Genomic DNA, 24,598 nt, shown 5'->3' with positions numbered 1-24,598 from the left:
GCTTTAATATTAATTTTTTAATTTTTTTTATTATGATTTTAAAATCTACTATTATCATTTTTATATTCGAGAATATTTTTCAATAATTAATAAAATGAATTCATTGTAATATTTGTTTTTAAAAATAATTATTATTTATAAGTATATAATATACTTTCTTAAAATAGTTTATAAAAGATGTCATAAGATTTCCATTATAAAATAATTTAATTATAAAGATGAATATATTAAATTGAAAGGAAACAGTTTATAAACAGTAATATATAAAAAAAAATTATCAATAAATAAAATATTCACAGTCATACATTTATTTTAAAATAGAAAAAAAAATGAATATGAAAGATAAGTTATTTAATATTTTAAATATTATTGTTAAATAAAATATAATCTTTTGTAAAAGCATCAATTATAATAAAAAGATTATTTAAAATAATAATATGTTAGTTTTAATTATATTATAATATATAATATCAATTAACTAACAGCAAAAATTTTCTTATTAATGGATTTTTGTATATATAAAATTAAATTTTTTATACAAATTTTTAAAATTTTTCTTTAATGATTATTTTTATAAAATATTCTTTCTATATATAAAAATTATATATTATTTTCTTCAAATAGAATGTTTTATCTTTATCTAGAGTATGGTTTAATCATTTTTGTTGTACTATTATTTTATAACTTTTATAGTTTGTTTTTTTTTTATTTTGTTCTATTACATCTTTTGTTTCAAAGATGTATTATAACACATATCTATTAATTCTAATTTTTGATTTCTGCAGTATAAATTATCTTTTTTATATAATGTTTATACAAAAATTAGATAAATCTTTATAAATATCTTTTTTCAAAACATATTAAATGTCACTTTAAGATTATCCTTTATATATTATATTATTGTTACAAAATGTTTAATTTTAAGTTTGATCAGATAAATGATAATGTCTGGGTAATGATTGTTTTTTATTTATATTAATTTCTTAAAATAAGATATGAATGTAGTACAAGATATCATATTATATTATTTAAATCATATTTATATTGTAATATATTTTAACAGTTTTCTTCTCCAGACTAAAATAATCCTTTGACCAGTTAAATGTAATATAATTTATAATAAATCATTTTGTGTTGTAAATGTTTATATATATTATAATATACTTTAAGTTTTTATAGTATAATTTGTCGTCAATATAATTCATATCACATTTGTAGCTATCTAAATAAATAAATTATTTTTTTAATCATATTTTTGTAATTTTTTAAAAATTTATTTTTAGATCATGATACATGGTGTTGATAAATTTTTAAAACGTATTCGTGAAAGTGAAATAACAAATGGTGTTGATAAGATGAATTATCTTTATACAGTTTTATGGCTTCTTCTTATATCATCAATTGGAATTTCTAGAAATATGGTAGGTGAACCAATGCAATGTTGGATAGCTAATCAAGTAACACGTTGGGAATCATATATTGAAAATAATTGTTATCTTCGTGGTGGTTATAGATATCATAATAAATCAATAAATAATATTGAAGAAATTGAAAAAATACCTGTTAATTATTATGCATGGGTTCAACCTTTTAATATTTTTCAAGCTATATGTTTTGCTTTACCATTTTTAGCTTGGAATTTTATATCAATTCAATCTGGTAAGAATTTTTTTTTTTTAAATAAATTATTTTATATTTAAGATTTTAATCCAAAAACAATTGTTAAAAGAGCAACAATTATTAAAAAAAATATGAAATTTTTAGAATTTGTTCAAGGAAATACAATGGTTATTGCTCAAGAAACAGTTGAAAATCTTTTTAAAGGTTTAAAAAAAAAATCATTTTATCTTGAGAATAAAAAAAATAATTTTTTTTCTCAATTTATACATCGTTCATATTTAACAAATTGTTATATATTTTTTAAATTTTCTAATATTCTTAATATTATTTTGCAAATATATCTTTTATGTTCTTTTTATTCAATTCCTAATTTTTATAATGCTGGTATCAATGTAATGTTTGGAAATAGTGATAATAGTGGAATAAAAATTGGTAATTCACCTTATTTTCCAAGAATTATAACATGTAATGTAACATTACATGATGTTGCATACTCTACACCAACAATTGTAAATGATTGTGTTATAAGAGTTAATTTATATAATGAAGCTTTTTTTATTATTACATGGATATGGTATGTTACATTATTTATAACAACAATAACAGATTTCCAAGCATGGATTGTTAATTCATATGTAACAAAAGTTAGAAATTCATTTATTAAAAGTCATCTTATGTGTAGAAATGTTACATTAAATGACAAAGAAATAAATAAGTTTATTGATAGTACTTTTTTTACTGATGGTGTTACGATATTAAGATGGATTGCTGCTAAATCTGGTAGTAACTTTACGAGCGATATTATTCATGTCGCATTTCAAAAATATATTAGTGATAAAAAAAGTGATATAACACTTTTAGGTAATTAATTTTTATTAAAATATTTATTATTAATTAATTAAATATTTTTAGATGATAATGATCCAAAACATCATAAAGATGAATTAAAATTAATTAGTGGTGCTATGAATGGTAGTAATTACTAATAATAATATTAAAATATTACAAAATATTTTTTTAAAAAAAAAAAAATAATCGTTTTGTATCTATCATTTTAATTCATTATTTTGTAAAGAAAAATTAATTGATTAAATAATAATTTTTTTTTCTATAAAAATGGTTAATACCTATTAATATTTATTTTTTTAAAAATTATTAATTTTTTTTTACAAAATAATTTTTTTTAGATTTAATATAATGAGTATTAAATTGATAAATCAATTTGTAGGAAAAGTTCAAAACAGAAAATATCATTCTATGGTTGATAATTTTTTGACAATTGGCAATATAACATTCTTTATTATTCTTGCAACTGTCATTGGTTCATTTACCTCTTCATTCAAAGGTGTCTATTGTCATACGCCATTAGAAATATTAAGGGGTGGTTGGGAAAGATATACTAGTGCACAATGTTTTCTTAATGGTAAGTATGGTAATCCTATTGAAAAAAAAAAATTTTCAATGTATTATTATATTTGGACAACATATCTTATTATACTTCCAATTGTTTTTTTTACTATACCAAGATTTTATTGGAGTTATGTTAGTAAAGATTACGGTAGGTAAATAATGTGTAATTTATTTTAAACTAAATATTACATATAGAAAATGGAATTAAAAATCTTTTAATGTCGAGTAAAAATTCAGCAAATGAATTTCAAAAAACTATTAAAGAATATTTTAAAAAACGTGAAGCATTTGAGGAAAGAAAAAAAATTGTTCAAATGAATATTGAAGATATAGATAATGAAAAATATTTAGCTTTTTCAAGATTTAGAAGTAATTTAGAAAAAAATTCTATTGCACAAAAGTATCTTTATTATAAATTGATGCTATTTATTGCTTCATTAATATTATTTTGGTATGTTAAACATGTATTTCAAATAAAAAGTAATTATGAAGCTATTAATTATATAAGTAAAAAATTGAATGATACAAAATATGATGATCCACAACTTTTTCCAACAAAAGTATGGTGTGAAGTAATTGTTAATGATATTAAATATTCAAGAAAACAATTATCAAGATTTTATTGTTCAATGCCATATAATTATATTTATCAAATTATTTTTTGTATACTTTTTATTTATACACCTTTTATAATTATAATAAGTGGCTGTTCATTTTTATCCTGGTTATATGCATTATACAATAAACCTTATAGAACAAACTATTTTAAAAATCTTTTAGTAAGTTTCATTTTTTCTTTTTCTAGTAATATTTTATATATGTAATAAATTTTTAGATTTTAATAAATAATGAATACATCAAAGATAACTATTTTTATTCATTCATTTCGCATTTTTCAAAGACAGATTACGTCTTTTTTGAGTTAATAAGTGAGAAAATTAGTTATGCAGAGACGGCATTAGCAATAGAAAATGTTTTTCATAATTATAAGAAACAATATAAAATTACTAATAATGAAATTAACAAGGAAAATCAAAGTTTAATTTAACATTAAAAAAGTGCATACTCATATAACCAATATTTTATATTAAATACTATGTGTATTTCAAAATTATTTGTACTTATAAATATACTTTGCTTCTTTATAATTTACTAGTACATATCTGAAATCAAAGAATAAAATGTTATTAAAATTGTGCACTATTTGTTCTCTCATAATTATTACTCTGTTTTTCTAAAAGAAACACACTGAAAAAGTTTATATCAAAATAAATTATTTAAAAGTCTAGACATTGATGTATTGGATTTGTTTTACAAATAAATTCACGTTATTAAAATTTTATTATATATATTAAAAAAATACACATATATGTGTTCAAAATTAATATTTTTAAAACTTTTTTCAACTAATATAATTTATTAATATTTATCAATTTTCAATTAAATTTATATTTTTTTTTTTTGCATAACAAAAAAACATAAAAAAAAATTGAGAATAAAAGAGAAATTCTTTTTATATATTTTTGCAACAATTCCAAATAATATTAACCACAACGACAATTATAAGTATATAAATTTGCATGGTATTCAAGTGTGATTCCAAATTTATCTCTTTTAAGTATTTCAAAAGGAAGAAAAGTTTTTGGATGACAACAACCAACAAAAAGATCTTTTAATGCTGCGAATCTAATAAGACCATTATTTGTTATATTCTAAAAAAAAAATATTTACAAAAATAATAATAAAAAAATTTTTAACATACATCTCTAAGACTACAATTACCACCACAATAACCAATATTTATATTATGAGGTGCAATAATATTGGGATCAATTTTGTGAAGATTAACAAAATGACTGAATCGACAACATGATTTTCCATCTTTTTTTGCATCACAACCATTGCCATTTTCTAATGAAAAAGCAAACTTTAATAAGTTTAACTATAATATATATAATGTTATTTTTTAAAAATATTTTTTTAAAAACTTACAAAAATAAAAAATATATAATAATTTGCCATTGTAATACAATTAAATATGTTTTGTGATATATTATAATGCGTTTGATAAAAAATTGACTTAAAAAATCTCTTAAAATATGTTTTCTTTATATAATAATATAAATTTTATAGGTAGGCGTTAACATATATAAAATGATAAGATGAAAAAGTTAATTTATCTTAATGTATAGACAATGTCTCTTCTTTATTATATACATTTATTTTGAACTTAGACTCAAATTGTACTTGAATCATAATATAGTTTTATGTTGTAATAAACTCCTCTCTTATTCTTGGATAAATTTAAAAGGTTGGCCATTAAAACAGCTTTTGCACTTTCTTTTTTGATCATTTTATCTATCAACCTCTTATCAAGTATACTTTCATTAAATTGAACATATATTTATAGTTTAATATTTGAACTAGTGCATTATTCTGTGCCATTTGATAATCATTTTAAAAAATAACAATACTTTATAAAAAATATATATATATATAATGATATTAAATAAATTTGTTTAAAGAACATTATACATTTTATATTTATAATTTATAAAAAAAAATTTTTATGTTAAAGAATATTTTTATACAATTATCAAAAGTATAATAGAGATATTTTTAAAATAATTTTAAGATAATAACTGTGGTTAATGGAATGATTTTCTTAAATATAAAATTTAGAAGTAATTAATATAAAATATTTGTCTTTATTTTAATTAAATCATGTTTATTTTGCATATAAATAATACTTTAAATATATAAATTGATATATCCAAAAAAAAATGCTATACAAAACTTAATTATTTAGTTATTTTTATGGTATTAATAAATACATATAAAAAATACTTAATATTGACATTATCTAAGTTTTTCTTCATTGTTATTGGTCAAAAATATTTATTTAAATACCCATTACAGGATCAATTTTGTGATTTTGTTCAGGAATATGCTGTTGTTGTTGTTGTGAACCATGAACAATTGTTAGTGGTGTTGTTGTTGGTGGAGCTATAGTTGATTCAATTTTATAAGCATCAGGTCCCCAATTATTTTCTTTTGCTAGTTGTTCTTCAAATACTTGTAATTCTTCTTCACTATATATTTTAGTTTCATCAAGTGCTTTCCAACCTTCTGGTGATGGTGTAGAAGCTTGAGCTTCACTATCAGCTAAAAATTCTTCCATTGATATCATTTTATCTTTATTTGTATCCATTTGATTTAAAACATGTTCACGCATTCTATGCATCTCTTCCATTCTAAAATTTTTTTTATTTTATTTTTTAAATAATAAAATAATAACTTACTTTTCTTTTGGATCATCATCAGGATTACTTTCATTGTACATTTTACCTAATTCTAATTGAAACAAAGCATCTAATTCTTGAATATTCCAATATCCATCACCATTTAAATCATGAAGAGCAAAAAATGTTTTGGGATCATAATTCTCTTTATCCATATGATCTTTTTCTTCCCAAACTTCTTCTAATTGACGACGTTCTCCAGGATGATTTAATTTTTCATGATCTTGATGTCTTTTTTTTGCTGCTTCATGTTCTTCTTGTAATTTTTTACGTTCCTCTTCAGGTAATTTAGCTAATTCATGATCATACTTAGCTCGTTTTTCCATTTCATATTTTTTAAATTTTTCTTTACGTTGCCTATCAATTTCATCCATATCTTCAAAAGTTTTTTTAACTAGTTTTCTTAAATCTTCAGCATGAAATTTATCTAATTGATCAATATCAATATGTTCTGGTGCTTTTATATTATGAGGTTTTTTACCTTCTTCAACTTCTTTTAATATAGCTTGTCTTAATCTTTCTACTTCCTGAAGTTTAGCTTTTGTTAATTCTTCAGCAACATCCTTTGAAATAACATCAAAATGATCAGCAATTTTTCCAGATCTTATGTCTTCTTCACTAAGTGTTTTTAATTTTTCATTAAATCTTGGATCATTTTCTAATATTTGAACAATTTTTTCTAAATATTTTGAGTAATGAAATTCATATTTCTTTAAAAAGATTATTTTATATTTTGTTAGTTAAAAAATATTAAAAAACATACCGGTAAGTCATCTTCGTCAAATTCTTTTTCTTCTATTATTTTTTCTTCTACTTTTTCTTCAATTTTTCTTGGTGGAGGTGGTGCAATAACATTAACTACTAATATTAGTAATAAGAAAAAGTTAATAGAGAAATATAGAAATTTCATTCTAAAAAAATAAATTTATATATACTTATATATATATAAATAATATAATATTAAAGATTGATAAATATAACCATTTATTGATAATATTTCAATATTATTAAATGAATCATGATAAATAAAAAATTTTAAAAATTGTTATTTTAAACAATGTCATTAAAATCGATTATGTATATAGAATAAGACACATATAATAGAATTTTTGATGAAAATGTTTTATTTATATTAAAGTAGAAAATAAGAATAAACAAATTAATATTTTAATATTAATATTTAAAATGATAATATAATAAATATAAATATTTTATAATCATACAAATAATAATATTAAAAAAAAAAGTTAATTATTTAAATATTTATATGTTTTAAAGAACAAAAATATTTATTTATAGAATTTAAAAATATAATTTTAATATCTTTAAGATGGAACATCGTGTATTTAGGAAAATGTCAAAATTGTGTACTTTAATAATTTTATAAATTCTAACAAAATTTAATTTAAATTTAACAAATTTAATATATATTTAATTATATAAATTATATATATAAATGATAGTATTGTAAAAACAAATAGCAAAAATTGAGGACAATAATATTAAAAATGGAAAATGTTTTATTATCATAAGCAAATATTATTGATCAATTAAATGAGTTAAGCATAAATATAAATTATTTATAACAATAATATAAGAAATCATTAACAATATTTATAACTGTTTTTAATATTAAAAAAAAGTAATTAATAAAAAGGTAAAATTAAAGAAGAAGTCAAAAGTTTAAAAGTGGAAATATTTCATTAATATATAATATATAAAAGATAACCTTCAATGATAAATAATAAAAATATATATGCGATTATATTAATAATATAATGTCCTAATTTCTACAAACACACAAGTGTAAAATTAAGTTAAATTTTTTTTTATATTTCTTCTTATTAAAATATTTAATTAAAGTATCAAATTTAAATATATATAAATTTTAATTCTTATCATTATGTTTATCATAGCATACACAATAATTTAGTAATTTGTCTACTTTATCCCTCATACAATGACTAAAGTCATATTGCGAGTTAAGACTAGTGAGATTCCACATATTGACATACATTTTTGTGTCTAAAAAGTTCAAATGCGTAGTAATCTCATAATTTGTTCCACCTGGTTGTGTAATAAATTTTATTTTATATGTTGATTCACTAATTTCTATTAAATCGTTATCATTTGACTTAAAATCATTTTTATTTAACAAATTATTGTTACTTAATATTTCCTTATTTGGAACTAACCATTTTGCACTAACAATTTTATCTAATTTTAATTGAGAACAATATTTTGATTCAGTCAATAAAAGTTTATTTATTTCTGTTATATATTTTTTAACTAATACAATTATAGCATCAGTATATTTTGTGTTATTTGGAATATTTTTCCATTCCATACAAGTACACCAATGTAATTCAATATCAGCCTTATATAAAAGTAATAAAATATAATAAATAAAAAAAAACTTACATTTAAACAATTTCTATTTTTATGAATAGGTTTTATAATTGATAAACCTCTTTTATCCATCTTTTGTTCTATATCAAGTTTATAATCATTAGGAAGTGATAAAATATCAAGTAATGTTGTATAAATATCAAATGGTGTTGTTAATGTATTTCTATTAAAATTTAAATTTCTTAATAATTTTTTTTTATATTCTTTATTATTAATATTTTTTGGTAAACGAATACCAAGAAAAGGTAATCGTTCTTCAAGACGTCCTTGTTGAGTATTTCTAAACTCATTTGATATAAATCCATTATCAGATATTAAAATAATAAAATCATTTTTAAAATTTCCGTTGTTGTAATTATATTTTAAATACTCATACAAATCATCATCTATATTTTCAACATTTTTTAAATAATTTTTTGTTAATGAAGAATGATGTAAAAAACTAAATCTTGGAATATTAAAATGATTGTATGCTTCAATAAAACTTGTAGAATAATCTAACCATTCTTTGTGTTGCATTGTATCTCTAAAACAATAATCACCAAAAACATTTTCAGTATATTTAAAAGATGTACCTAAAATATGATCAGTTGGTTGATTTTTAAAATAATCATAAAATGTTGAATTTTTAAATTTATCTTCCCCAAAAAGTGTAACATAACCAATATCAGAAAAATTACTCCAAACAAATGAATAAACATCATTTACAGTTAAATTTTCATTATATAAATTTTTAATTTTTAATAATTCTAATTCACTTTTTCCAGTAAAATAAGGAATAAATGATTGTAATGTTTGATTTCCTAAAGTATTGTAACCTTCCATAATAAATCCTTCTAAATTTTTTTCAAAAAATTTTAATGATTTTGACAAAAAACGTTTATATGACATCTGTGAAAGGGAGCCATAACTAATTATATGTACATTCCAACCAGTCCAATTATCAGGCTTTTTTAATTTTCTTAATTTTTCAACTTTCTCACTATTCAAAATAGCTCTCATGAAATATTTAGACCTAAAAATAAATAATGTATAAATAATAGTTATATAATAATTTTAACATACCATTCATTGTCTGTTCCATTAATATTACATTTAACATCAAAAAAATCACTTTTTAAATCTTTTATTGGAAACTTATTATATGTTATATTTGAATGTGTATTATTAAGGCTATTAATATATTTAATTGTACATTTTAAATTATTTTCATATTTTTTCATATCATCAGATATCTTTAATTGTTGTTCTTTACTATCAAAAAATAACCAATCATCAATTTTTTCAATTGTACAATATATTTTATTATTTTTTTTAATAAATGATCCAATAAATAAATTCCAAATATCAAGTTTAGGTAAAATACAATTTCTTTCTTTCATTTCATGTAATGAATGCTTAACATGAACAACTTTTAAAGAATCTTCTCTTATAAAATTATCTGTTTTTAATTCATGTTTAAAGTATAAAGAAAGTATAAGAAGTCCCAAAATTAAGGATACAATAAATATAGCCATAAACATACTAAAAAACATATTGTTTCTATATATGTTTCTTAAAAAATAAACCATTTTATAAAATTGTTGTTTGAAAATATTCTAAAAATTTTAGAATATTTATAAATTTAAAATTAAAAATATTTTTGAAATAAATAGATAAGAAATATAAAAAAAAATGATTCATAAGAAAGATTAAGAAGCATAAAGAGAATTAAAATTATTTCTCTTTTCTTGGAATTAATTTGTAAATACATCTGTTTATCATTTTTTTAATTAATATTTGCCAAAAAAAATTTCCAAGAAAACTTTCATAAAAAAAATTTTTAAATGTAATTTATATCAAGAAAAAAATTAATATCATTTTATGATGGAGATTTATAAAATAATTTAAAAAAGTTATTTATATTCAGTTTTTTTTAGAAGAAGGAAGTATGATATATATATATTAATTAAATAGAAAAGTAACATCATAAAGATATAATATTCTATTATAAAAATGTAAATTAAAAAAGATTTATAAATATATTAAAAATTTTCAAATATTTATTTTAAAGTTAATGTTTTATATATTAATAATAAATATATTTTGTTACTATATATATATATCACTTAATAGATATAGTTACAGTACTTTTAATCAAAGAGTTATGTTTAATATTAACACATTACAGTTAAAGACATATTAAATAGTATAAAATTTTTTAAGATATAAAATATTATCTTTATAAAAGATCAAAAAAAACTCATATATATACTTTTTAACTTAAAGGCAAATATTTTACTGATAATGTTCCTCTTAAATTGTATTTAAATATTTGTGTGAAAAATATATTTCTTAGGGTTTTTTTTTTTTGTAAATTACTTTAATTTAAAATATTAAAAAGAGAGTAATAAAATAAAATAAATTCATTATGTATTCAATATCTTTTTAAGTGCAAAAATATTATGTCAATCGAAATATTTTATCTTTTTTAATATTTTAAAATCCATTTAATAATAATAAATCAAATGTTTGGTTTTTATTTTTAAAAATAATAATTATCCATTTTTACATTTTTAATAAACGATATTTAAGAATTTTTTTTTAAATATACAACTTAATTAATCACAATTATATATAAAAAACAAAAAAAAAATAATTTTATTATTTAATACAATAAGTATTTTATTTAAATCATTTATATATTACGTTCAAATAATATTACTACTTTATATTAAAGTAACTTATAAATGAATAGAAGTTAACAACCCGCAAACATAAAATTTATTTTTATATAGAATTTTAACATAAAGTGATGTACATACATTCAAAATAAAGAATATTATAAATGTCATGATAAAACATAAAAATGTAACTAAAAATAATTTTTCTATCTTAAATAGAATATATTATAATTAATTTTTAGAATAAAAAATTAAAAGATAAGTAATATTATATAAATTTTTTTCTAAAGAAAAAAATGTATAAGTTATTTATACAAAAAAGTTATTATATCTTCTAAGATAATTTTTTTTTTAAATATATTAAACTATGGTTCAAAATTAATAATTGCATATGTATAATTTTTTTTTAAAAAACTCTTTTCTTATAATATTCTTCAATAAAATATTAAATGAAAATTAAAAGTTTATAATAATACAATATTTTATAACAAAGTACATTAATCAGAAAAGTCTTTCTTAATTTAATTAATTTAATAATTGTATTTGATTGTTCTTTAAAAATAAGACAAGATATTTAAAATAAATATATATTTATAAAAACTAAAATATTTTGTTATAAAAAAAACAATATTTAATATATTTTGCTCACGTTTTAACATATATATCAGTAAATTATTAGAAATAATTTAATATTATTTTTTCTAAAAAAAATTTTTTTCATGTTATTTAGTTGATATATCTTATTCTATTCTAAAAATTATTAATTACAATATATAAATATTTTGTTATTTTGAAATATTCTTTTACAAATTAATGTTAAAATTTTTTTTTAATTTACTATTAATAAATAAAAATAGATTTAATTATGTTAAAAATTAATTTGTTTAAATAAGTTTTTTTTCTAACTTAATCTTGGTTTGAGATATAATAAAAATTCTATATTTCTGAAGACATAATTATTTTTATAACTATCAGGAATTAAATTATAACAAATTTTTCAACTCCATATTAAACTTTTTTTATTTTATCTGTATCTATGAGAAATTTATACATAATGATAAATTTGTCATTTTATTTTAAATTTCAGAAAAATGAAAAGAAATATTTCGATGAAATGCTACTTTTCAAACGAATTGACAACAATAAAATGATGATTTTGTAAGATATATTGGGCAATTTTCATTTTTTTCTTCATTATTTTTTTCTTTTCTATTTACATTACATTATTAACATTATGGCCGTTAAAACCCGCAATTCATCAAAAAATGCATCTAAGTCAAATAATACTAACAAAGTATTAAAAAAATCAAAAGCTATTAAAAAAAATAAAGGTAAGTTATATATTACTAAGAAAATTATTTATTCAAATTTAGAGAACCATGATAATGATTCTAAATCAACATCTCAAGAAAAGAAAGTAGAATCTAATAAAATAAAAAAAAGTATAAGCTTTGGTGATACAACAATAACTTCAATAACTGAAAGCTGTGCAGGCACTGGAAATAACAACAGTGTCTGCAATGAAATTATAAATGCTTTCGAAAAGAAGTACCAAAGGGAACAAAAACCAACATTCAATTATCCTCTAAAAGGAATTTTGAAAAATAAAAAAAAGAGTTCTGAAGAAAGTGGTGCTAATTTTATCGACGAAAATCTAACTCGTTGTTTAAGTGATGTTTCAAAAATATTAGACACCATAAATTCAAGATCTGAAGAGGAAAAGGAAAAATATGAAGTTGTATTGATGAAAATCAAAGCATTTGTGAATGATCAATTTACAACATTACTCATGGACTGTAACAATGAAAAATCAATGGAAAGTCTATGTAATATTTTATCTTCTTTCTGTGTATTTGCGTTGAAAAATTATTCTTATTAATTAGAAAATTTTTCTCTATATAATTTTAAATTGGCTTATATTTTTACTTACAATTCTATTAAATACTAAATAAATTATAATTTTAAATACACTTTCTAAGTATTTTAATATAGTTATAATATTTTTTTTATTAAAAATTTATATATTTAAAAAAACATTGTAAAATAGGAAAACTTTTTGAAATGACTCATTTTTTATAAATATATAAAACAAGATAATTAAATAATCGTGGCTATTTAAAAAACGACTTAAAATTGATACAATTTTTTTAAGAAACTTTTAATTTAGAGAAAAAAAAAATGTTAAATTTAATTTTTTTTTAAATTACTTAGTTTAATTTAAAATTTAAATAAAAAAGATATAATATTATCAAATTAATATTTTCAAAATTTTATGTATTTTATTGAGGTAAATATTTTATATTTATAATTAAAAATTAAGTGTTACTTTAAAAATAAATCGCAATTATTTTGTGATATTTTGTATTTATTGTATATTTTATTTGAAGTCTTTTACATTATAAAAAAAAAAACAACAAATTTAACAAAAATAACATAAATATTTTAATTGTTTTTTCTTTAAACGATTCTTTCAAAGTATTTATTTACAATATCTTGTAGTTTATTTGACAATATACCATTAAACAATAAATTTTTATTATTAGCTTTTTCTTTAAAAACAAATGTTGAAAAATATCATCTGTAGTTAAAATATAATACTTATAATTCAAAATACTTTTTTTTTGTATTCGTTGATTTATAATATAATTCCATAATTTAAAATAATACTCCAATCTTTTAAAATTAAACATTAACAAATAATTGTTGTCTATGTTAAATGGCTTTTCAATTTATTAAGCACAAATATAATACAGGTTGTTTATTCAAACAAAAATAAAAGGATATGACATAGTACAATAAAAATTTATTACCTATTATAACTAATAAACTATCACTTTTTTTTTGTGACACAACATAACTTTTAATGATTTTTTTAACTTGTTTACTGAAGCATCAAAGATATAGTAAACAATTAATTTTTAAAAAAGATTTTTAAAATATATATATATATATATAGTTTTTTTTAACAAAAAATCAACATTTCTTGTCAAATATGTCAATGATCTATCGTAATATATAATTATTAAAATTATATAGTATTAAAAGATTTACTAAAATTTAGTGGATTAGTTTTTTTTTAAAAAAAAAAAATTAAACTATTAAAAAAGCAATTAAAATGCATTGTTAAAATTATACTCATCAAATATTAAATAAAGAATAACATTTTTATTTATCATATATTAGTTCATAGAAATTTCAAACTCATTAAAATAAAAAAAAATATAAATATAATAATTTAATAATCATAAAAAATAATTATATATTTATTCTTATTTACACTTTTAAAAGTATGTTGATTTTAACAATCTGAAGCAATTTATATTATTATAAGCTATCATGTGACGATATTAAATCTTTTAATAAAAATTTCATTTCTTTTTAAATGTTTAAAAATATTTTTTTTTTAGCATTATTGTATATAAAAATAATTTAAAATCGTTTTTAAATTGTTTTTTTTTTTAATATTAACACATTATTTTGTTCATGATAGTGTAAAATTTATGTTTTTCAACACAATTTTTACAAAGAGATTTCTTATTACATATAATTTAAATATTAAAATTTATTTAATATTTAAAAATATAAGTAAAAAAAGCAAATAATATATATATTGTTTAATATCATTATATACGCACATAACTAAATAGTATTAACATTACAAGTTCCTTTTTATTTATATTATATGTTATATATATATAAGATTTTTATATAATATTTTAAATTTTATTCTTTTTCTTTCTTTGTATCATATAAAAGTAATTTTAAAAATAAACCTCAAATATTTTAATCAGTCATTTTAATTGTCAATTAAAAAAGAATAGTATTGATAAATAAAGAGTAAACATATAATCAGCTGATCGTGTATATTTCCTTTACATATACAACATCATTTTATATATCAAAATATATATATATAATTCTTCTTCACCTAATTTGCTTCTCATAAAAATCTAATTATAAAATCTTTGTCTTTTTCTTTTTGTTAAAATTCATCTCTTTTACCAAATAATTTATTGATAATAATTTTTAAATAATGTATACTTTTATTTTAAATTTATATTCTCTTCATTATAATATTATTTTTCATTATTATTTATTTTATTTATAAAATCACCATATGACAGTTCACCTTATTATTCAAAATAAATAACAGGTAAACATGTTTTCTTTTAACTCTTTAACAAATAATGCTTTATCAATTGAATACTTTTTAACTTCAGACATATTGTCTCTTCTAAAAAGAAGTTATTGTCACGTGAAATTTTAAATATACTTTTATAAAATGTCTTCTATACTTTTATAAAACTTTTTGGCCATATATGTTTCATAACATATTCTTGATTCACTAAACTTTACAAATTATCAAATATTTTATTTATATTACACCTTATCTTTTAAGTTTTAAATATATATATATATTTTTTTCAATATTAAAAAAATTAATTTTAATAAATTATTAATAAATGTAGGATATAATTTTATATACAAAAAATTATATTATAAATATAATTTTATTCAAATATATGAGGTAAAATACATTTTATTTTTATTATTTTATAATAGTAAATTATAATTACACTAAATGTACCTGTCATTAAAAGGAAATACAAATTAATTTGAATGATATCCTTTTTACAACATATAAGATAATATCATTAATTTGACTTAATCAATGTTCAGTTTTAAAAATAAAATCGTACTATTTATTACTCAAATATATATTTTTTATCGAATAAAAATCTTTCTTTTAGATATTCAATGTAACAAAAATTAAAGAGTATTTATTTTTAAAAATTATTTACAAAATATGTATTTATTAATAAATTTTTTTTTTTCAGAACAATTAGTTATTTTAATTAATGTTTTAAACTAAATTAATATATAATTAACAAATATAATTTATATATGTATATATATATTTTAAAGCAGTATTGTTTATCAAATTTTATTACTTCTCTACTTTATAATTGTATAAAATTTTAAGCTAATTTAATCTGTAAACTTTAAGAAGCTTCAATTTTGATATTTTTATAATATAGTAAATAAAGAGTTTAACAAGCTACAAAGTATTAATAAATCTTATCAAATTATATTGTTGTTATTTTTATTATTTATTTTAATATTAACTTTTATCTTTTAGTTTTCAAGAATTTACATCTATTAAATATTTATTTATACTTTTTTTTTTCTTAAATATCATTTTTTTTAATAATTTACTATAAATTTTAAATTCATAGTTAAAAAAGTTTATGGATATGTTTTTTATTTTATTTTTTTTGTTTTAATCTACCATTCTTCACCCATTATTATTTACTGAATATCTTTTTTTTTTCATTCTTTTTTAATGCTTCCTTGTTATCATTACATTTAGTTTCTCTGATAAAATTTTATATCTATATTTTTTTTCTCTAAATTTGAAGATATTTTCAATTGATGAAATTTGTATTTTAGCGTAAACAAGTAATGACTATGCGTATAATGTAACTTTTCATATATTAAATAAGCTGTTAGAATGTAAAATTTGAATTTAAATATTATTCTTATTATAGAGGGCACGAATGTTAACTTTAATGTTATTTAAGTCTCTCATCTTTCCACAAAGATACATATTCAAATAATATTTGAAAAATATTTAATCAAAAATTACTCACAATACCATAGTACATTTATCACAAGCTTTATTTATCAATTTTATTTTCCTTTAAGTGAATAAACTTTTAATAATTATTTTTAAAAAAAAACAACAATTTATATTTATTTTCAAAAGTATCTTTGATAAAAATATTTTTCTATTTTGAAGATATTCTTGTAAAAAAAAAAACTATGTTTCTAAATTTTAATGTTTAAAATAAATACATTCAGACAAAAAAACATGATCAAAGATTATATGCTTAGATATTTTCTTTTCTTTTTTTTTTCTATAAATATTCAAACATTTCAAAAAAAGGAATACTATGTATGTGAGAAAATAATTGTTTAAATACATATATTATTTTCATCTTATGGATAATCATTTATCTTTTGATAGTGTGTGAAAAGAACTTATAAATTTATAATTATTAAAAGAAAATACTTATCATTAGACATCTTCTGTGTACTTCAATTAATGGTTTTTAAATAATACACATAATTTGATACATCTTCTACCTTCTTTATCCTTCATTTATCAAATTTTATTCTTATTTTGGTTATTATATTAACATAATATTTAAAAATACTAATTTATGATTCTTCTTTACAAGTCATATAACATTTTTAAAAAATATAATATTTTATTTAATTATTAAATATTTTAAAATTCTCATAAAAATACTTAATATTTTTTAATCCTTTTTATATAAATAAATAAAAAAATTTTTTCTCTTAAATTCAATATTTTCTTTATATCATGGTTTTCCAACTAAATAATATTTCAACAATTTTAAAACAATATTATATTCTTTCTCTTTATCTTATAAATAACTTTTGTTTACTTAATAGTAAGATAAACTTTGTTACCTTTATAATAGTTTATATCATGTTGTTTTTGTCTCTTACTATTTGTTATGTTATCAAAAGCTTTAAAATATAATAATTATTTATGTTTATTGATTTTTAATTATATGTCATTAAATTCATGATTTTATTAAAAATTTTAAATGAATTGACAGGGAAAATGTTAACTACATTTTTAATTTTCATTATCAAGTAAAATTTTATGTGACTTTTATTAATTTATTTATAAAATCCATCTCTATATTTATATAATGATAATAATATTTCTTTTAATATATATATATATATATATATATATATATATTAGTTTACATTTTACTTAAATCAGTTGATTATTTAATAATAATAATAATATTTATTAGACTTTGATTTGCTTAAAAATATTAAAAAAAAATAATAATAGAATGATAATTAAGTAATAATAAAGAAATTTTTTCTACTATTTTTTTTAATATATTTTTATTTTTAGAAAGAAATTATATAATTATAATTTTTTTTAACGTAAAATAAACGTAACGTAATAATGTCATCTAGTAGTTCTGGTATCATTTCTGATGAAGATCTTCAGTATTATGATGAGTGTGATTCTGATGGTCACCTCAATGATGAAAGTCTTGTCTTTCAAATGGAAAAAAAATATTTAGATAATAATCATGATTTAGATTTTATAGATATGGTATGTTATATTTTAATTAATATTTATTAATTAAATTTTTTATTTTTTAGTTTGGAATGAGCCCTTGTCATTTGGCTGTTAAACAATGTTTAGAACTTGTAGTACTTAATAGAACAAATATTAGTTGTATTGGTGATGAGGAAAGATTTGCTTCAATGGTTAAAAATGTTACTGAATTAGATTTAGCATGGAATAATATTAAAGATTGGAAATTTATAGACATACTTTTTCAAAATATGTCACTTCTTAAAATATTAAATATTAGTTATAATCCAATACAAAAAGTATTAAATACTATACTGCCAAAATCATTTACGCTTCATATACTTATATTAAATGGGATTAATTTACCTTTAGAAACATTAAAAATTTTATTGAGTTATTTCCCAAATTTAAATGAACTTCATTTATCAGATAATAATTTTGACAGTCTTGATGTTAATATTAATTATAATGATATTTTTTCAACACGTATATCAATTTTTCATCTTAATTACTGTCATATTAAAACTTGGTCTACTGTTCTCAAAATTATGTGCCACTTTCAAAATGTTCAATCTTTCTATTTATCGGGTAATGATTTTGAAACAATACACTTAGAATGTAATGAATCTGGATTAAAAACAGAAAATGTTTTAAAATCTCTTCATTCATTCTGTTGTACAAATGGTAAAATAAATTCATGGAAATCTATTGATAATTTATCAATACTTCCATCATTAGCAAATTTAAAATTTACGCATCATCCTGTTCTTAAACAACATACATTAACAGAACGCAATTTTTTACTTATACCAAGAATTATATCTCTTACTAGTTTAAATGGATCTACATTAGATATTGATCAAAGAATTACTGCTGAAAGATTTTTAATACGTTATTATAAAAATAAACCAGTAGAAGAAAGACCAGAAGTATATTATAAATTAATTAAAAAACATGGAAAATTAAATGATTTAGCTTTAGTTGATTTGTCACCTAAAATAGCAGCTAATGTTATATTAATATGTGAAGAAAATGATTATCATAGTAATATACATATTAATTTAAATAAAACAGTTTATGCATTAATGAGATACTCAGAAAAAGTTACTGGAATAAGTATTAATAAAATGCGTTTATTTCATTTTAATGTTGCTGTAGAAGAATTAGGACCATTAGAATTAAGATTCCCAAATCAAGAATTAAAACTACTTAAAATTGAGGATGGTGATAAATTTATTGTACAGGTAAAAGAAAAAAACTATAAAAATTTTTTAATTTTAATATTAATTTTTATTATATTATTTTAGTCAAAATTATCAACATCTCCAAAAAAAAGAAATAAAATAATGGAAGGTATATAATTAAACTACGAAATAAAGAAATTAATATCATATTATTATAAATTTAATAAAATAAATTGATTTACTTAATTACTATACTATCATATTATATATATATGTACATATATAAAAGAATGTTGATCATTTATTAACATGTGCACAATATTGGAAAAGAAAATTAAATATAAATCATTTTATATTATAATTTTTATCAATTTAAAAAATTTATAAAAAAAAAGTGATGTTATATAATAAATATGATTGTAAGTATTTTGTTCATTTTAAAATAAATTTTAAAATAATTTTTTCTTTTTGTGGCTTATCTTATTTTAAACTATATATTCCATAAAAGGTTAAAAAATTATTATTTATTCAAATATTATTATAACAAAGTACAAAGCAATATATATTATCATCTGACATGTCTCTTTATATTTACTTCGTCTTTCTTAAATTTTTCTAAATAATTTATGTTTGTATATTATTTCAATAAAAAAAAAATACCGTTCTTATGATATATTCTAATTTTTTTCTTAAATATAAAACTATTTTTATTTTTACTTTTATATTTTAATCACAAAATATTAAAACAAAATTTATCTATTTTTAACTCTCTTTTTTATTCAACAATATTTTTACCATAATTTACTTATATTTTTAATTCTACTTAATGTTCTTTTCTGTTTATATAATAAAGTATTTACTCTTTACAAATATATTTTCTTATTTTACATATTTTAAAAATTTATGTTTCCTATTTCTTTTCATTTATTTTTAATTTATATTTTTGATTAAATATCAAAATAATTTTTTTTTTATTTCTATAACAATTCTAATAAAATTTGCATTATAAATGAAAAAAAAAGTAATCATAGGTTTCTATGAGAATGATTAGTCATTTTTTCAACCAAATTTATAACATTAAAATCAAACAAAATCATCATTTTTTCATATTAAGATTTTTATAAAATGGATCATAATGTAATGATTTTTTAATATTGTGACAAAAAGAATTTTGATACTATTATATTGTATAAAATTAACCTCATTTATTCTTTCTAATTATTCACAAATAAATTTATATAATTATAAATTTAAACTTTATTATTACATTTTAAAATCATACAAGTTTATAATCTTATGAAATACTTTTTATATTGATAATGTTTTATATAATATTATTAATTATACTTTATTCCAGATATCAATTTTATTGAAAATAGATAAATTATTTTATGAAAATTATTTTATCATTAACAAACTTCATTTAAACAATCTATATTCATATCGATAAACATTTTTAAACTTTCTCATATTATTTTATATACAAAATTATAAAGTTGACATATATAAATATATATATATATATATTGTCCAAATCACATTCTCTTTCTTAACACTAATATCTATCCAAATACTTGTATTATTATACTTTACCAAACTAAATTGTATATGTCTTTTGTATAATATTTACTACTTTAGAATTACTTTAATAAAACATTAAAAAGATATTTGTATATAAAAATATATAAAAATTTTTTTATTATATTTATTTCATACCTTTTAATAGCAATGTTTATATTTATCAATTATATTGCTAGATACAATTAATATGTTATATGTTATTTAACAATAATATCTTTTTATTATTACTAATTATATTAAATTATCTTTTTTTTTTATAATATTTTTACACTTTTTTTTTTATTTTATGATAATATAATTTTGGTAAAAAAAAAATAATGTATTAAAAACAAAAGTTATGATTAATTGTTTTGTTATATAGTCTACTTTTTATAAATTTAATACAAAATAAAATACATTTTTACACGTCATTTGCACATTATATATATTATTCGTGATAACAGAATAAGAACAACTTTTAAATATTAAAAAAAAATATTATCCATTTTTATGATTATTATAGAAATTCTTGAAACGAATAATATTTTATTCTTAGTATATAAATTTTCATTTATTTATATTAATATTTTTTTTTATAATATTAATATTAATTAATATTTACTATTTTTTTTTGTTCTATGATTATATAATTATATATAGGGATTTTTTAACTTAAATTTTAATATAACAAAATTATATTTTAAACAAATATATAACTTGTAAAAAATATAATTTGGTTAAACTATATTATATATTTTGGTATAAAAAGAAAAATATTTATCTATTACTTAAGATGTCTTCAAGATTAGTAAAAAATCCTACAACATTATTTGAAGTTTTCTTGGAATTTCGTGTATCACAATTGGATAATAATGATATAATAATTAAAGATGAAATTACAAAATTTCCTGAAGATTACAATGATCAAGATAAATTAAGATCAATAAAAGATTTTGCTTTTCCATGGAAAACTATACCAAATATTGAAAATGCCATACAACTTTTTACATTTGCTTTAACTGATGGTAAAGGAGAATTTACATTTGGACATAGTCGTTATAGTCCAAGAACATCAACATGTATGTGTTTTTTAAGGTATATATATAATAATATTAATAATAAAAATTATATAAATAAATATATTTTTATAGTACATTACCTTGGCAAGCATTTTTTGTTAAAATTTTAAATTATATCTCAAAAGTTACAAATGATATTGGTAATGCTAGAGAAAGTTTATCAGTTATAAAAAATTTTGGTGTCCCAATTCCTGATACTGTTTTATATACTGTTACTGGTCCTTATCAATTAGCAATACCAATTCCAGGTAAAGTTTTAATGCCATCAATAAAAGATTCTCAAATATTATTGGATTTTTATAATGCTATGCCAGAAAATAATATGGAAATATATTATATTAGTCTCCTTAAAGAACGTCGTATAATTTTTACAGGTACTAAAATAAGTCAAGTATCATCATGTTGTTTTGCTGCTGATCATTTACTTTTTCCTTTTAATTGGCAGGGTATATTTATTCCAATATTACCTCCTAAACTTGTAGATACTCTTATGGCACCAATGCCATATATTATTGGTCTTCATAAAGAAATTTTTGACACAGTTAATATGGATACTTTAGGTGATGTTGTTATTTTTGATATTGATGAAAAAACAATTATCTCACCACACCATGATGATACATTACCATTTCCTATTCATGAATTTTTAAAAAATAAACTCAAATATTTACATGATAATTTTTTAACAGAAAGTTTAACAAAAATATTTTTAAGTTGTAATGTTTTATTATTTGGTAAATATATGGAAGGATTTTTAAAAGAATTAAATGGTAAAAAATGTTTATGGAATAAAAAACTTTTTATTGATAAGCAACATCCTGTTTTAAAAGATTTTATAAGAGAATTAATGGGAAAAGATGGTGTTCAGTATTTTGAAAGATTTATAGTTGAAAGAATTGAAAAAATTAATGATGGAAAATTACGTGAAGATGTTTTTGAAAGAGAATGTGGTACTATAATTCCACAACTTGATAAAATTTTATCATCAAAAAATACAAAAATTAATGTTGAAAATGCAATATCATCAATAAAAAATAAATTTACTAAAATAAATTTAAAAGATTTAACTAAACCATCTAAACAAGAGTCGTCAAAAAAACGTTTTTCAAAATTTAATAAAACACCATCAATTATTTCTTCTATTATATATTTAGAGAATGACAATGATTATATCTCAAAAATAGAGACATCTCCTAACGTTAATCTCCCAAATTTAGTTACAAATTCATTCCCTACGAAAAATATTTATAACGATGATAATAAATTAGATAATGATAGTATAAAATCTAAAATTGAGGAAGATCTTATTACATTTGATGATGACACAATTGATTCTATTTCATCAAAAGAAGAAAAAACTAATGAAATTCAAAGGGATGAAATTACTTTAGAATCAATTCTTAATAAAGAATCATTAATATCAGATGAAAAGATGCAAGAAATTCTTAAAGACGTGTTTAAATAAACATACTATTAACTATTATTTATTACTTAAGATTTATTTTACTAAATATAGACAGTATTTTTATTATAAAAGTAATATTTTATATTTCAAGTTTTTAATGTTTTTTTTTAAAAATAATATATACTTTCGACTTACGCCAAAATTTATTTCTAAAAAATGCATATAAATTTTGTAAAATATTCTTTTTTTTTATTACATTTGTAAAGTATTTAAAAGTATTATATTCAAGGAATAAATAATTAATTAACCATACAATACTTTATTGTTAATTATTTTTTTTTTTTAAATAAAATTAAATCTTATTTATTTAAATTGAAAATGAATGATTTTAACAATATAATTAATGTAATTTAAAAGTAATCTTTCTGTTTTTTTAAATAATCTTATAAACCAACTCCCAGTTTGATTAAAAAATAAACATGTATATAAATGTTTTATTAAAGTTTATATATATACACAAAGATATTTAAAAAATTACACTGAATGTAATAACCTTAATTTTAGATGAAAATTGATGAATGATTCTTATAAAGTATTGTTTAATTTGTTTTTTTTATATCAATTCTAAATGGTAATTATCTATATGAATTCATTGTAAGGGCAATATCATTATGTTTACTCCTCCCAAGATTAATTAAATATAATTTTTTAACTAAACTTTTCTATTACCAATTCATTTGCGTTAATTTATTTTGTTAAATAAATATATAAAATTAATTAATATGTTGTTAAAAATTTTAAACGTTCATA

At 18.0% G+C, this 24,598-nt stretch overlaps 7 protein-coding genes across 7 annotated transcripts; 4 read left to right on the top strand and 3 right to left on the bottom strand.

Moving 5' to 3' along the window:
- Positions 1–1,286: 1,286 nt before the first annotated feature.
- SRAE_X000122800 (Innexin family-containing protein) lies at positions 1,287–4,078 on the top strand (the record flags this gene model as incomplete). Its single annotated transcript, XM_024646586.1, has 6 exons — positions 1,287–1,659; positions 1,702–2,481; positions 2,533–2,595; positions 2,849–3,178; positions 3,226–3,809; positions 3,866–4,078. The coding sequence occupies 6 exons, from the start codon at positions 1,287–1,289 to the stop codon at positions 4,076–4,078; spliced, it is 2,343 nt and encodes a 780-aa protein (XP_024498691.1).
- A 496-nt stretch (positions 4,079–4,574) lies between these two features.
- Positions 4,575–5,052, bottom strand: SRAE_X000122700 (Transforming growth factor-beta, C-terminal domain-containing protein; the record flags this gene model as incomplete). The annotated part of the gene is made up of 3 exons (XM_024646574.1): positions 4,575–4,742; positions 4,793–4,972; positions 5,023–5,052. The coding sequence occupies 3 exons, from the start codon at positions 5,050–5,052 to the stop codon at positions 4,575–4,577; spliced, it is 378 nt and encodes a 125-aa protein (XP_024498690.1).
- Positions 5,053–5,932: 880 nt separating this feature from the next.
- SRAE_X000122600 (NUCB1) lies at positions 5,933–7,242 on the bottom strand (the record flags this gene model as incomplete). The annotated part of the gene is made up of 3 exons (XM_024646563.1): positions 5,933–6,284; positions 6,333–7,042; positions 7,096–7,242. 3 exons carry the CDS (start codon positions 7,240–7,242, stop codon positions 5,933–5,935), a joined length of 1,209 nt encoding a protein of 402 aa, XP_024498689.1.
- A 978-nt stretch (positions 7,243–8,220) lies between these two features.
- SRAE_X000122500 (Protein of unknown function DUF229 family and Alkaline phosphatase-like, alpha/beta/alpha domain and Alkaline-phosphatase-like, core domain-containing protein) lies at positions 8,221–10,258 on the bottom strand (the record flags this gene model as incomplete). Its single annotated transcript, XM_024646552.1, has 3 exons — positions 8,221–8,709; positions 8,754–9,756; positions 9,807–10,258. 3 exons carry the CDS (start codon positions 10,256–10,258, stop codon positions 8,221–8,223), a joined length of 1,944 nt encoding a protein of 647 aa, XP_024498688.1.
- Positions 10,259–12,638: 2,380 nt separating this feature from the next.
- SRAE_X000122400 (Hypothetical protein) lies at positions 12,639–13,283 on the top strand (the record flags this gene model as incomplete). The annotated part of the gene is made up of 2 exons (XM_024646541.1): positions 12,639–12,735; positions 12,778–13,283. The coding sequence occupies 2 exons, from the start codon at positions 12,639–12,641 to the stop codon at positions 13,281–13,283; spliced, it is 603 nt and encodes a 200-aa protein (XP_024498687.1).
- A 5,139-nt stretch (positions 13,284–18,422) lies between these two features.
- SRAE_X000122300 (Tubulin-specific chaperone cofactor E-like protein) lies at positions 18,423–19,921 on the top strand (the record flags this gene model as incomplete). Its single annotated transcript, XM_024646530.1, has 3 exons — positions 18,423–18,575; positions 18,626–19,804; positions 19,868–19,921. 3 exons carry the CDS (start codon positions 18,423–18,425, stop codon positions 19,919–19,921), a joined length of 1,386 nt encoding a protein of 461 aa, XP_024498686.1.
- Positions 19,922–22,097: 2,176 nt separating this feature from the next.
- On the top strand, positions 22,098–23,848 carry SRAE_X000122200 (DENN domain and dDENN domain and uDENN domain-containing protein; the record flags this gene model as incomplete). The annotated part of the gene is made up of 2 exons (XM_024646519.1): positions 22,098–22,399; positions 22,456–23,848. 2 exons carry the CDS (start codon positions 22,098–22,100, stop codon positions 23,846–23,848), a joined length of 1,695 nt encoding a protein of 564 aa, XP_024498685.1.
- Positions 23,849–24,598: the final 750 nt, after the last annotated feature.

This window comes from Strongyloides ratti, scaffold srae_chrx_scaffold0000002 (assembly GCF_001040885.1).
Source record: "Strongyloides ratti genome assembly S_ratti_ED321, scaffold srae_chrx_scaffold0000002".
Taxonomy (NCBI): domain Eukaryota; kingdom Metazoa; phylum Nematoda; class Chromadorea; order Rhabditida; family Strongyloididae; genus Strongyloides; species Strongyloides ratti.
This window is presented reverse-complemented; position numbering and strand designations above follow the sequence as displayed.